Here is a 15590-nt window from a genome sequence, read left to right as displayed (position 1 = left end):
ACACTTCTTTAAAAGTTCAGATATTTAGAAGTAAACTTAATGCTTTCTTTTGCCCATATTTCTACTGCACAAGTCAGCATAAGATGAAGTAAGCTATAGTTACTGGCATCTTGAATTTTTTTAATAAGATCATGTCAGAGGATTCCTTCCTTCTCTCCACTTCTCAAAGTCTTCAAACTTCTTAGGAGTGTCGGAGGAAAGAAGGAAGTGTGTGATACCAGTTGAATCACTTATTTACAGACTCATTGTTCTTCTATTGATTTTTATTTTCATTTTCACTTGCTCTCTCCTAGCTCCTTGCTGAAATAGCAGAAACATCTGTCTCTCTTTCTTCATTGAGGAGAATCATTTATGAGTCCCAGATTTACCAACAGTATCAGTTACATCCAGCAAACCTCACTCCTCGTCTTCTTAATTACTTTCCATCTGCTTTTCCCTCAGTCGTCCTGGTTAGCAGAAAAATGCTGACAATCAACACTAATGCCTTCTTAAGTTAGTTATTTAGTAAGTCAAGCCTTTTGCAGATACAATTTCAATAAATATATGGGTTGTTAATGTTTTTTGTAGAAAGAGTTGTCTTTGAATTGGACCTAGCTGAAAAATAAAATACAACAATTCCAGAAGCTGGTGACAGTATGGGAGGGGGGAGTGGTTTACTTCTTTTTTTATTTTATATTTTATTTTAAACTGACTGATGATCTTAGCCTCTGCTTTGAGCTTTTAAGCTGAAAGAAGTACCATTTGGGTCCGGTAGTTGTATGCTCAACCCAAGGAAAGAGTAGAGCTCCAGAAGTTGCTGTTAGAAGCAGCTACTGTGGTCAGAAGGGGATGGTCCTATTAGCGTTTGCTCTTGTCTTTTTTTTTGTTATTGTTGTTTTTTTGTTTTGTTTAAGTGAACATTTATATTCTTCTTTTCCCATGACTTTTCCCTCTTTTGGCTAGGTTGCTCCTTTGGTCTCCTGCTGGGAAAGCAGCATTGAACTTGCAGTGCTGAAAAGATGATTAATGATAGGCAAAACTGCATACAACATGCAGTTTATTTGAGGGGGAGGAGCATGCAGTGAAATGCTGCATTAGAGAATTCTAGGCAAATGGTGTGTGAAATTGGTGACAAATTGCTCTCATTAAATTCACTAAATGAATGCTTTCATGAGAGCATTGGCTTGATATCACCATGTATAATGTAACTTCTACTTAAAATTGCGTGTGCTGCTATTCTTATCTTTTAAACCCTTGTAACAGCTCTAACTTCCTGATAAAGCCAACCATTGTAGCTGTCTTCACTGTTCAGTACATGAGATATGAAGGGAAATTGCTGAGGGTGATTTCCATGAGTGGTTCTGAATTATTCATTAATTTATTCATTACCATTTTGAACCCAGTCACCAGAGTTCATAAATGCCAAGAAATGGATTTAGAAATTCTTAAAGTTCCTCGGACTCTTTAACTTGATCCCCATCAATGAAAGGGGCAGTAAAAAGACAAAAGTCACAGAACCCTCTGTTTTAGAAAATGCAGCTTTGGAAGGGTTTGTGTGGGTGCTCTGTAGTCGGCCTCGGGCAAAGCCTGGGGTGTACATTAGAGTATTGTTTGGGGCCTTTAAGCTCCTCTTGCTGACTTTAAACTGAAGTACCTTGCAGAGAGTACCTGTGATCCCTTCCAACAATAAACACTATGGGTGTGAATGCACCTGTAGTAGGTGGCTGGCACAAGCACTTAGGAACATAAGCATCTGTCTAGGTTTTAGTTCACATAAGTAAAATATAGCCACTTAGATTTGTCAAGCTGCCATAAGGCAGGTTATTTGTTTTACTTTCTACCTTGAGTATGAGTGTGATCACATCCTCCCCACGGCCACAAACTATGCAGTCCAGTTTCCCACATTTAGGGAAGCCTCAGATGAGCTCCATTGCCTTGGAAAACTGTTTCCCTGAATATAGTGTCTCTCTGATGAAAAATCTAGATATTCTGTGGCTGTGATCTGCTGAGGCTAAAGCTTAGGTGGGAGGTTGCACTCTGCACTGTCATCAGGTGTCTCTTTGAGCCAAGTTTTGTCATAATGAAATGGATAGACTCCTTCTGGAGCCATCAGGAAGGGGCATGTTGTGTAGTGAAGGATGGAGTCTCACAAAACAGAAACATCAATGAAAATCAAAGTGAAAAAGTAATGCTTAGGGCTGTTGGCTCACTTTGTGGTAAGATTCCTATAATATTTCTTTTAACATACAAAGGACATGCACAAGAGATTTAATATGTTTGAGTAAAAATATTTAGAATTGTAGGTCTGAATGTTAGAAATGAAGCAATGACACTTTGTTTCCCAGAAGCAATTGACTGATTTAATTAAGCCAGAAATTAGCCTGCTAGATGATGGCTCATAAAATTTCTGGAAATATCATATGCATGCTAATTGTGCTGGCTTTACATGTGGACACTGTCCTTATGGCAAATTTCCAAATTAGTCATAGGCATATGGGACAAGGCAAGCTGTCTGGGGGGGATGAAAGCTGGAGAAAGCAGGGGGCCTTTTTGCTGAACCTGATGCACTGAGTGCTAGAATCACTCTGCCTATGGAACCTTTGCCATAGGCAGATAAACTTGGTCTCTTATTATGTGAAAAACCTCCTAGCAGAGTACACAAACAAGACTATCCTATTGTGCAAGGGGCAGTATATGTGCTCTTCATGGGCTGTTGCTTGAACTGTTCCTTTGCATCCAGACAGCTGCCATTGGTGTCCTCTGCAGGTTCATGGCTGATGTTCACACCTTGTTTTTGTTTCAACGGGTAAATGCTAATGTTTGCATAGACATGTGCTTTTCCTTCACTGTACCACAGTAGTCCAGCCTGCAGCACTGAAAGGGCTTCTTGTTTGTGCTTCTTCAAGCACCCATTTTTCTCAGAGTACACACTGCTGTTTACAAACCAAATTCTGATTTTTGTTTAAGAGTGAAGGATATGGTGAGAGTGGCATTAATGTTACTGACAACAGAGTCACCATTTGTTGGCTTGGCCTTTGGGACAAGGTACATAGCTTGCTTTCAATGGGTGCAAGCTGTGAGTTGGGTGACCCAGTGACTGGGCAAGGTACGATTCTGCCAGGCCTGTGAGGAGATCTAGGGTCAGCAAAGAGACTTTTTCCTGCCCCTCACTAAGCCTCATGCAGAGCTATCTGTGGATTTTTCACCTAAAACTGAGGAAAGTCAAGCCAGGCTCTGAAGGAAGTCCAGAATGGTTATGCAGAGATTGACATCATGAAGGGAAAACAAGGCATTTTGGCTGCAGGCTGGACAACTCAAGTGTGATGTCTCAGAAAGTTTTGAAACATAACAGAACTTTCTGATAGAAACTCCCTTTCATGTGGCTAAATTTTGCTGCCTCTCCTTACGAAAAGAAGAAAGAACTGAGAGGGAGCCCATCAGGGCTGAAAAATTCAAGAGCCACTGCCTGTGAAATTTCTTAGAATGTTTTGCATTACCATCAGTCTGAGGCAGAAGAATGGAACTGGCAGCAGCAGTGGCAAGAGACCATAAGAAAATTGGTTCAGGGAATACTGACAAAGACTGAATATTGAAGGAAGTTACTGGAGATTAGTTCTGAGGAGAAAAAATTTATGGAAATGTGAGAGTTTACTGGTTACCAGCTTGGGAGGTAAGAGAGTAGAGGCAGGAAGCAGGGAAGGAGGACCAGAAGGGTGAAAGGGAGCTTTGTTGAGTGAAGTATCTGACATACATGGGGCCAAAGAAGCAGAGAGTACCACTAACCAGATGGGAAGAAAGGATGTGAAATGAGGCATTGGTGTGCATGTGGTGTTGCACTCAAAGCAGAAGAAATATGCTTATAGAGATACAATGGTGAGAAGAAGCTCAGTCTAATGCAACATCCTTTATCCAGCACCTTGTGATCCTGCAACACCTGCTGCTTCTTGAGAGAAGATACACATCACAAAAAAAAATGCTTTACCTTTCCCCATTGTTAATTCCTGCAGGCTGTTTCTATACAGGGGTTTCCAGAGTTTGTCCACATCCCTGTTTGGGGAGTGTCCACAGTGTGAGTGTCAGCTATGCATAATCCAGGCCCAATTCTCACCCTGCTCTGTTTTTCACACACCAGAGTCCCAAGAAGGAGGCCACAATTTCTTTCCGAGAAGTGTAGACACAGCTACGGTGCTTGGAAAGTCTTATGCTGCCATCAGTACTTCTTTTAGTCCAACTAATAGCAGTCTGTTTAGCAGACCTTAGGCTTCCAACCCTGAAAATCATTGCTAGATGTCAACGAGATGAGGCAATGTATCTTCTTAAGTTCATTCTTTTCTCAGTTCTTGGAGAACGCACCAGCCAATACTGTGTTTTAAAACCAGTGAAAAGCCTCTGTGTTAAAATTGCAAGGTCAGACATAAGCTGTGAAATGCCAGAATTAATTTTGCCTCTACAGTCCTGCTATGTCTCGTTGTGCCTATGCATTAAAATTTCACAATTTACATAATTTCAAACTGCTCCTGGGAATGAAGTGGTTTTGCAGAATTGGTCGTAGGCCTCAGGCTTGTCTGTAGTGGAAGGTGTATTGTGGGCAAGGAGGGAGAATTCAGGGTGGTGATTGTGGAGTCGCACACAGTCTTCATTCCTGTGTTTTCTAACACTTGAGACTTAGAGGCTTGACTTTTCAAATCCACTGTTCTTTTCAACAGATTTTATTTGTAATGTAAAACATGTTTCAACACAGTCTGAATTTTATTTATTGCTTTTGTTGTTGGAAGAAGGGAAAAATCAGGTCTGAGTGAGGATTTCCTCTTGTAAAACTGAAGAAAAAATCAGCAAAAATGTCTTAAAATCTCAGGTTGGTTAAAAACTTTCAAAGATTTGAATTAGTTGAACTTCTGAAAGAAGTTTAAAATAAAAGTGGATCTTTAAATGATAGAACTGCCTATACTTCATCTGTTGTGCAATCCCACCAGACAAACCTCTCATAAGACAAACTCGTTGAAGTCCAAATTGTTCTAGAACTTGAACACCACCTTGATTTAATGCATTTCAACCAGACCTATTGAAGTCATTGTGGGACCAGAGCCTTTGCTTGGCTGGAGCAGCCTGACCTCATGCAAGTGGATGCTGTGAGAGTTCTCAGCCAGCAGAACAGGCTCTACTGAAAGCTCCTCCTAAAAATACGGTCTGAGCTATCCTTCGATCCTGCAGCTTTTTAGCCATGTAGATCAAGTCACTCATAATTATACTAAAGCTACTAATGATAAAATGGCACAAACTCTCAGGCCATAGGGTAATGAGGCCATAACTTTTATCTGTAATGATGAAGAGAATCCGGACTTTTTCTTCCTTTAGGAGGTTCGCAGTAGTAACTGATCATTTTGTAGTTAATGAAACAATATGCTTTTGATAATGGCTTTAAGTTGCCAGCAACATATTAGTCAAATTTCTTTTGGATTCCTTTTCACTTTACAATGCCCAAAAGCAGTCAACACAGATATTATTATGAAGCATTCACAAAATATATGCAGCCCCATGAACATGGTGATGTAAAAGTAGACTTAATTAGAAAAATATTACTTGGCTTCTGCTGTCATTAAAAGGATACTGATTTCTTTTATCATTTTATTCAAAATCAAATTGTGAAATGAAATGCTTAAAATGTCTCAAGCAGGAAAAATCAAAGCTTCCTACACAAAATAGAAAACTAGTCCTAGTATTGTTGCTGGAATTTTAAGGCCTGGCATACAACTGGCTTTTGAATTGAACTCCCACATAAGGCTACTTGGAAGTAGGTGGAAGTTTTTGGGTTTTTGTTTTGTTTTTTTTTTTCCTCAAAGAGGAAAGCTTAGACTGAAACTGAATAAAAAAACCCCACCAAAACAATTGTGGCAAAAATCTCAGAGCCAAAATATTCAGGCTTGGAATTGCTGTGATAATGCCTTATGGAAATAGTTCTGCTGCTTTCAAATTTTTTTATTTTATTTTCTTTATCCAGAACCCTTTGCTTGGCTACTTCTTCCAAAATCGCTGTGGTTTTGGTCATGGAATAGAAAAATGGTGTATCATGAGACATGTAATGCACCACAAAAGGAGGTCCATAATGAATAGAGATGTAGTACAAACATTCCCAATAATTATTGTAGCAACACATCCAAATAGAAACATTTTGGCCCATAGCTTTCTTATTCTTCCTCAGCTGTAATAATTTCTAAGTTCCTCTTGCTGTGACAGGATACAAGTCTAGGAAAAATGTATTTATGTCTTCTCATGAAGAAGAGAAATATAGGAAGGCATGTCTCATATGTAACAACAGATCTTTCCATCTTGCAAAACCAGCATCTCTTCCTCTCTTAAGGGGGGTCGTACTGCTTATATAAGAAGCAAAACCCCCCAAAATTTTTCTTGTCCTTACGGAAAGCACTTCATCTCCTTTGGATCATTGAAAAGATGGCAGAACTGATGTGCTTTTGCACCATTTTCAAGGTGAGAGTATCTTAAAGGATTATTGTAAACTGTTTTGCAGAGGAATTACATGATGTGGTTCAGGTAGCTTAACTCAGTCACAGCCAAGACACTCCTACCATTCCTTTGTATTTATATATAAAGATACTATGTAGTTCAAGCTGAATAGACTCAGTGTATAAGATATGGATGAAATGGAAGACAAACAGAAAAAAAGAAAAAGACTACTACGTAACTTTGCCAAGAATGAGTGAAACACCTCTTAAATTATTAAAAGAAAATATCTTCTTAAGTCTCATCTGCAGTCACCATAATGGTACTAAGCAGAATACATTTCTGCTGAGAGTTTTATGTCTTTGTACCAAAATGAATTTGGTACTTTACTACTTGTCCCTGTGTGCCCCATCTCATTGTCCTATAAAAAGAGTCTAACAAGATGCGCAGCAGCAATTTTTAGTCGTTCATCAGAAAGCCGTGTTCAAATTTCCTAAATCAAGACCTTCTTTCCCCTCTAGGCTTTTCTTCTGGATGTTTTTTGTTTGTTTGTTTGTTTGTTTGTCTTTTTTGGTTTTATTGTTTTGTTTGCTGAGATTGTTTGGTTGGTTGTTTCTGCTTTTTTTTTTGGTTTTTTTTTTAACTTTCATTTTGGTTCTGGTCATAGTGGAATATTCCTAGGATTTGTCATAAACTTGATGGAGTGGTAACTTGTTTGTCTAATCTATTTATTCTTTACAGGGCTCCCTCAATACCTGAACTTCCTGTCTCACAAAGCACCAGTCCATTTTTGATAAGCAAAATTACTGTGTGGCAAAAGGAGTAATTTAGTTGTGGTGCATCAAATGTGAATTTGGATAGAAACTGCTATATTCCCTCTCAGGGAGACTTTTTTTCCTGAATTATGTAAAATTATTTATGTACAGGTATGCATTTGGGTCTGTGTGAGGTGATGTTCCCAATTGGCCTGAGAAATATCTCTCTTTTATGCAATAAAGGTTGCTGCAAGAAATGCACAGCTTTCTAGGAGTTAGAAGTGGGATCATTGGCCTTCCTGGTCCTATGACCCACACAGGAAAACTTTAAGGCAGTTGACTGCCACAGGATACAGAGCACATAATGTGACACGAGGAGTTGAGAGGTTGCCTCAGTGCATACTCCCATCACTGTATTTCAGGCTAAAATTAAGCACAGCTGGACTGCACATGGAGCAGGGACACATGTTGTTTTCAGTCTGCATGTGCTCTCCCACAGCTGGGGAGCAGCATTGCCCCACAGTATTGGCCAGGGGGAAGATGCTTGGGCATGCCAGCCACAGCTGCCCATTGCTGAGTTGGTACCCATTTCAGCCTCAGGTAATTAGCCCACCTCTTACTGAAAATGCACTTTTAAAAAAAAATTAACATGCCATCCCCAAAACTTCAGCTTTTAGACACCTTCTCTGTAGTGCTCTCAGTGTTGATACTTTTGTCTCTGCAGTTCTACACGCCATTTGTGTATGTTGACAAAGATGTAATTTGCTCAGAAATATCTGTTTATGCAGTAAGCTGTATGAGGAGTGGCTGAGGTCACTTGATCTGTTCAGCCTGGAGAAGAGGAGACTGAGGGGAGACCTCATTGCAGTCTGCAACTTCCTCGTGAGGGAAAGAGGAGAGGCAGGCACTGTTCTCTTCTCTGTGGTGACTGGTGGCAGGACCCGAGGGAATGGCCTCAAGTTGTGTCAGGGGAGGTTTAGGTTTGACATGAGGAAAGGGTTCTTCACCCAGAGGGTGGTTGGGCACTGGAACAGGCTTTCCAAGCTTGACAGAGTTCAAGAAGTGTTTAGATGACACTCTCAGGCACATGGTGTGACTCTTGTGGATGGTCCTGTGGAGGGCCAGAAGCTGGACTCAATGATCCTTGTGGGTCCCTTCCAACCTGGCATACTCTGTGATTCTGTGAATCTGTAATTATCTTATGTGTGTTGTGATACGTTTAGAAAGAGATGCTTTTTCATAGATAAGATCATAGGGCAGTGCAGGGAAAACTGCTCAACTCATGATTTAAATCAAATCAGGATTAAAGCAGTTTTGTCTTTTTAACAAGGATATGTAATGACCTGGCAATCAATAAGTTGTATGCCGAGGACCAGTATCAGCAATACAGCACATAGAACACAATAATAGATACTTACAAAATGTCAATAGAGAGCTATAAACTCCTAAAGATCCATTTATGACTAATCCTGAAGAGTCTTAGTCTCACATGTGCATGGCTGTGGGCATACCACTTCCCAAGCTGTGTGGGCTACAAGTATACATCCCTCTTCTGGAAGTGTGGGTCCCCCTCTTTCCACACACCTTCTGCATTACCTGTGTAACTCACATTTCAGGTATAGTTACATGTACCTGTGCTGCTCCCTATGCTAATGTACTTGCCACAACATCCCCTGCACACCTGGAGTGTGGATCCCTGCTTGTTGCACTCTGACCTCCCACGAGACAGAGAGGCAGCACCATCTGGCCAAGAAAGAGGTGAGATACCAGTGTCAAACCAGGCTGGACTGCTGCTCTGTGCCTGCTCCAAGGTCTCTCTCCACCTATTTCAAACTTTCATCTTTCTTTTTCACTTTTTTTCAATCAGACTCTTTTTCCAAAAAGCCTTTGGTAACCGCTGATGATGGGTAACCACTGTCTGCAGAAAACGTCATTGCTGTTTTTTGGCAGCCTGTTGAAGGCAAGCATCCTCTTAGGACTGGCAGTTTCAGTATTAACCTGTCCACACATGCAGTTTACCCTCACTCCCAATTGGCAGCCTCTCTTGATATCCAGCCCCTTTTGCCAGGCAGAGGTGGTGTGGACTCCTGTGCAGTAGTGAAAACCTTGCTTCCAGTTCTGTTGTTTGAGTGGGCTGCTCTCCGGAAAGGCACTTATCCCATAAATTATGTCTACTGAACACACTCCACCATTTCAGATACGTGAAGTCTTGTTCGATGACCTTGGTAATGGCAGGTGAGTCCCTGTCAGAGTTTGTAATAACAGCCCTAACATTTGAGCTGAATGGGCATATATTGCTTTTGATTTCCGGACAATCTCAGTGGCCTTGGGAGTTTAGGAGTCTGTGTTTTGGGGTGAAAGAAGAATCTGGTTTTTAAGAAAGCTGAAATAAATAGAAACATCTCTTCCCAAAGTGCCAGCCCTATAGCATACCTTGAGAATTAATTTTGGGGCTGTTAAACAGTTGGTTATTTTTCCTTCGATATGGCGCGCAAAGACCGGGAATGATTCACTGGAGTTGACTGTCTGTGGAAATACTATTTGCAAGGCGAAAACGGCTCGAACTCTGGATCAGCCGGAGAGAACGAAAAGTAAACGGCCCGCGAGCGAGGCTTCCTTCTACACATGGTCACTTTCTGAGAACTCCCGTAAGTGCACAGGGCCGGGGGGTGCCGCAGAAGTGCCCAGCCCTGACCCGTCCGTCAGAAGGATAGCGGGGCAGTGCCGCCCCGGGCGGGTTTCTGCGAGCCGCCCCTGCCCCCGTCCCGCACCGGGCAGTCCGGGGAGGGGCCGCAGACCCCCGCCTCGGGGCACGGCCGGGGAGAGCCGAGCAGGGCCGGAGGTCAGCGGGGCTGGGGCTGCACGGAGAAGTGCAGGGGGGGCGAGCCAGGGGGCGGCCCCTGGGGCGCCCCGCTGAGACACACCGGGGAAGGCGGGGGAGAGTGGCCAGGGGAGCCCCCGTGCCGGGCGCTGTGTCTTTAAGGGCCGGGGCCGCTCTGGGCTCCATCCCCTCTCCCTCCATTCTCCATCCCCTCCCTCCCCCTGGCCCGGCGGCGCAGGGCGCCGGGAGGAGGCGCCTGCCGCTAACAAAAGTCTGCGGCGGAGGCTCTCCCCTTTCTCCCTCCACGGGCAACAAGTGGCTGGCGGCGGCCTCCCGGCGGAGGCGACAACAGCGGCAGCACTGCGAGGAGGAGCAGGAGGAGGAAGGCGGAGCGGCGCTGAAGCATCGGAGGAGCCCCAGCGCCGGCCGCGGGGCGGTAGAAGCAGCGCCCGGAGGTCGTCCCGCCTGCCCTGCTTGTGGATTATAACTGGAGCCGCCTCCCTTGCCCTGACACCCCGGCTGGAAACCGGGGCGGGGAGGGCGCCCCGAGACATCGTATTTTTTATTCTTTCCCTTCCCTCCCCCCCCTTTTTTTTATTTTTATGCTATCTTTTTGGAGGGGGCAAGGGAGGGTGTCGGCCACCCGAGAAGAAACGGAGGAAGTTACAAGGCTGTTTTGAACATGTCGCCGTGAAAACTCTTGGGAGCTCTTCCCCCAGCGCTGCCCCAGGGCTCCACTCCGTCGCCCGCCGTCGCTCGGCGCCCCGGGGCAGAAATGCTGAGCGGCGCCGTGGGAAAGAGGCGACGAGCATGAAGCCAGCAGGATGGGCGCGAACAATGGCAAGCAGTACGGCAGCGAGGGTGAGTCGGGGGGGGCGGGAAGAGGGGTGCTGGAGTAGCAGCGGCAGTCGTCTCGGCCGGGAATCGGGGTGACCGGGCGAGGAGTCACTCCCCTCTCCGGTCGGGACGATCCACGACACAGTCTTCAGGCTCCCGCTGCGCTACGACCCTCAAAAACACCCTTAATTTTTATTTTTTTTTCCTAGATAAGACTTAAGTGCTGTCTCAGTTCATGCTGTTGGGGCAGCTGTGCGGCTTGCGATGCGAAGGCAGCTCAGGGGTTATGGCAGCGTTAACTTCGCTAAAAACTTGCAGAGCGCTCTTTGTAATCCTATTCTACTCGTCTTTATATCCCAGGATCCTTATATTATGCAGTATGGTATATGACTGCTTCCTGTCTGAACAGAAAGAAAAAAGTTAACCCCAGCAAGGGTTGGGGAGAGAGTTAATGTTCTCCAGCTGTTATCCATACATTGTACTCCTGCAATTTCGCTTCAGTGAAACTTTAGTGGGTTTGGTTTTAGATATACAGGGCCTGATTCGTTCTTGTGGAAACCTATTAGTCTCGCTGGAGTTGCATCAGGGATGAATTTCAGCTGCTTTGCTGCTGATGTGAAGGACTACTGGAACAGTTAGCTGGTGTCAGGCAAACCAATGGCAACTACAGAAAGTTTGTCTTTCCTGCCAGCCAGTTTTAAGCTTTCTTTAACTTCTAGCTGTCTTGTATATAGGTTGCCCTGCAAGTATTTAGGCAACTTTATAGGATATATGACTTCCCCTCGAAATATTGGGCAATCATATAGGATCACCACCGCTACCTCCTCCCTTTTATTTTTTTTGTTGTTGAGGGTTTGTAGGTGGAGCGGAGGGAGATGGTCCTCAGGTCTGCTCCATTGTCTGGGAGTTCAGATGGCAATTGCCAAAGAATATACCTCTAGCATCCAAAATATGCATGAAGATTGTGAAAAGGAAAGGAGAAAAACACCACTTTTAGAGCAGATGCCATAGTTCTTTTCATTTGTTGCCAAATGAGCTCTGCTTTCTGAGAGGTTGAAGAAATTAGAAGCTTTAAGCTAAAGATATTCTTGCTGGTGTGGGGTTTCATTCACTTGATGCTATCACTAGAATAACTTCTGCATATATGGGGTGAACCTAGAAGTTGCAATCAGGGCCTCTTTGGATACCTTCTGAAAAGGGAAAGCTTACTTTTTCACCAGAGTTGAAAGGATCAGTGTTGTTCTGGTCACTTGTGAAAAAAATTGTGTTGCTGAGGGGCGTTTACCTCAATGATAGGAAGGCATGGATGCATCCCTGATCTTTCTTGTGAATTCAGAGGACTGCTCACTTCAATAAATGTACAACTTTTGGGAAGGAATGTGACTGACACTGAGTCTGTTGCAGCCCTTGGTGAACGGAAGAAGAGCTTTACTGTTCCCCAACTACCTGATAGGGACTGTGAGGAAAAGAAGGATTCGTGCAACTAGGGTGTTCTTAATTCACTTCTCTCCTCCATTCAGAGTGGAGATTGGATCCTGGGAATGCAGACAACATGGGGGATATTAATCTTAGTTCACACCATTACCTGTGTTGAAAAGTAGGTAGAAGAGTGGGTTTAAAATAAAATAAATTAAAAAAAAATCCCCAACTGCATGGCCAAAACTTTGATCTTCCAGTTTAGGTAACTTGTCCAAGGCATCATTAATGTGCTTATAGATCTGTGTTTCTTGGCAACTCCAGTGCATCATCAATCACTGAGGAAAAATTGAGAAGCTCTTGTTTGCTACTTTCTTTCTGGGAGATGCAAAGGAGTACAAATCTAAAACTGATAAAGGGAGGCCTTTTTCACCTAGGGCTTTTGGTACCTTTGACAATTGAACTGCTTAAGGGCTGTAACACTTTGCTCTTTAATAGGAGGTGATTGTGATCACACGAGGAGGGGTAGCAGTAGCACTCTGAGGAATCGCCCAGTTGCTGTGTGCTTTAAAAGCAACCTGAATATCCGTGTGGAGGTTCATGGAGTGGCATCTGTGGTTGGGGCTGTGGCACGTAGTTTGCAGCATAGTGGGCATTGTAGGCTGATGTACTACCCTGTGCCATTTTAGGGCTGGAGAAAAGTACCTTTGTTAGCTGAACTTCTTGAATGCTGTTTTCTCTTTCGCTACTTGCTGATACCTTAAGTGAGATTTCAGGAAGACAACTGCAAATGGTTTTGAAAATGGCTGCTGTTTTTCACACAGCCTTTCCATCCACTGTGGAACTGCAGAACTTCAGGAATTTGCCCAAATTGCTTCTCATCTCAAAGCTGAAGAGATAGATACATTACTGCGGGGATAACTCCTGCTCAAGATAAAACTTTTAAATCAGGAAATAACCTTTATTACTCGGAAATTGGGTGTTATGTGGATTGCTGCATTGTTACACTGATGAGTACTAAACAGGTAGTAATCTCAGACAGCTAAGTGGGACTTATCACATAAAGGCACTACAGTGTAGTTTATTTATTTGCTTGTCCAAGGCTTTATTGAATAGAATTTTATTGGAAACTACAATTGTCATGTTAAGATGGACAGAAGAGTTGATGTTTGAGGAGTTCAAAATTAGTTTGTTTACAGAGTCTGATGAATCATTTCCAGCACCTTTGAATGTATTTGTTTTCCATTAATTTAATTTTCTGACACAGGCTAAAACTTGCTCTGAATGAAGCTTAAATGTGAATAAAATTGCTTATCTGAAAAGTCATGTCATGCAGATGGGATATGAACAAAACACTCATTTAAAAAAAAAAAAAAGAGTTTACCTCTTTTTAGAAGTAAAATACTAAATACAAGTTTACTTTCCTAGTTTTCATTTGGACTTTTAAAATAATTTTTCTAAGGCAGATTTTTTTCTGGAAGCTTTTTTACCTAAAAAAATATATGGAGCTTGAGATTTCAGGCTTGTAGTATGCAGTAGGTTCAGACTGAAGTGTTAAAGCTTGAAATTAGTCTTTCTGAATGTGTTTCAGCAGTTATACCAATGCTAAGAGATCACTGGACCAAGAAATCTGTTTTATTATGGAACGGTATTTGTAAAGCACTAGAGATGTATCATCAGTTACCTTAGAAAGAGTGCTTATTGCTGTCCTTTCTTTTCTTGACATGGGCATAAATCATTCACCTTTCTGTCGCTGCTTTAGTTCTTTGCTTGTTTTTAAATAAGGAGAGGCTTTGTGTCTGATAGTGGAAGGAGCAGCTTTTTGTTGTAGAACCTATCAAAAGTCAGGTGTTTGTTTAAGGATCTCTCTTAAAATGCAATGCTCTTGCAGCTGACCAAACAAGACACTATTCGTCATCACAGGTAAGGAGACTGAATTGAAGTATGTTGCCCTTTAACTACTGCCGAGTTGATCAGACACCTTGGCAGTTGCTGTTTGTACTTTGCTGGGCACTGTTTCTGTAAGGCTTCTGCCCAGAATAACCTTGTTATTACCTGGGCACAAGGCTGGGTGGGCGCTGACTGTAGTGCTAGCTGGTGGGATGGGGACCAACTGACATCTGCCCACTTCATTTGGGAAAGTACTGGATTCTGCACCTGGGATGGGGCAAACCTGGATGTTTGTACAGACTGGGGAATGAGAAATGCTGGAAAGCAGTGCCATGGAAAGGGACCTGGGGGTCCTGGTCGACAGCAAGTTGAATATGAGTCAGCAGTGCTCTGGCAGCCAGGAGGGACAACCGTGTCCTGGGGGGCATCAGGCAAAGCATCACCAGCCGGTCGAGAGAGGGGATTGTCCCACTCTGCTCTGCACTGGGGCAGCCTCACCTTGAATATTGTGCGCAGTTCGGGGCACCACAATATAAGAAAGATATAAAGCTATTGGAGAGTGTCCAAAGGAGGGCAAAAGGATGGTGAAGGGCCTTGAGGGGAAGCTGTATGAGGAGCAGCTGAGGTCACTTGGTCTATTCAGCCTAGAGAAGAGAAGACTGAGGGGAGACCTCATTGCAGTCTGCAACTTCCTCATGAGGGAAAGAGGAGAGGCAGGCACTGATCTCTTCTCTCTGATGACCAGTGACAGGACCTGAGGGAATGACCTGAAGTTGTGATAGGGGAGGTTTAGGTTTGACATGAGGAAAGGGTTCTTCACTCAAAGGGCAGTTGGGCACTGGAACAGGCTGTCCAGGGAAGCAGTCACAGCATCAAGCCTGATAGAGTTCAAGAAGCATTTAGATGATACTCTCAGGCACATGGCGTGACTCTTGTGGATCGTCCTGTGGAGGGCCAGGAGTTCAATTTGATGATCCTTGTGGGTCCCTTCCAACTCAGCATATTCTGTGATTCTGTGAAAAGGTAATTGGACGCTGTCCCTCCTACCACCTGAGGCAGTTTCTCATCCACAAGGGGAGGACTTTAAAACTGCAAGCTTCTGTATTATAAGGAAATTGGCTTTGTGATGTGGGTTGGAGGAACAACCTGTGTTCTTATGTATGAAGGGAATCTGTGGTATTGAGGTGCAATTGCTGCTTTGCAAAATAGCCATAACTTTTCAATACTTGTCTTCTTCCCAAGTGACTTCTTCATTAAATTTGACTGGAGAACCAGTCAAATTTGAGAGGAGCTAAATAATAGTACAAAATTTTGACAATACCAATGTTCAGATCTTATGAAGGGATATCTTTTTTTAATAAGTCAGTTGTCCAGAATCCTGCAGTTATGGATGAAAATTTCTTTGGATATCTCCTGCACTTACTTCTTCCAGA

The 15590-nt window shown here is 43.3% G+C and overlaps 1 protein-coding gene across 4 annotated transcripts in view; it reads left to right on the top strand.

The window, feature by feature from the left end:
- Positions 1–15590, top strand: part of FBXL7 (F-box and leucine rich repeat protein 7) — a 306337-nt gene that overhangs the window by 113696 nt on the left and 177051 nt on the right. Inside the window, exon 1 of one of the 4 annotated variants that reach the window (XM_017829140.1) lies at positions 6448–6465. The exons of 2 other annotated variants lie outside the window; for them this stretch is intronic. Coding sequence is in view for 1 of the 2 variants with exons in the window: in XM_017829136.1 (XP_017684625.1) it covers positions 10839–10875 (37 nt within the window). In the remaining variant the exon portion in view is untranslated. Of the gene's footprint in view, positions 1–6447; positions 6466–10392; positions 10876–15590 lie in introns of those variants that run through there. One more of the 4 variants, XM_017829136.1, reaches the window with a different exon arrangement.

Source organism: Lepidothrix coronata, unplaced genomic scaffold (assembly GCF_001604755.1).
Source record: "Lepidothrix coronata isolate B3197 unplaced genomic scaffold, Lepidothrix_coronata-1.0 Scaffold158, whole genome shotgun sequence".
Classification (NCBI taxonomy): Eukaryota; Metazoa; Chordata; class Aves; order Passeriformes; family Pipridae; genus Lepidothrix; species Lepidothrix coronata.
The sequence above is the reverse complement of the archived record's forward strand: the minus strand, read 5'-3'. Positions and strand labels throughout refer to the sequence as shown.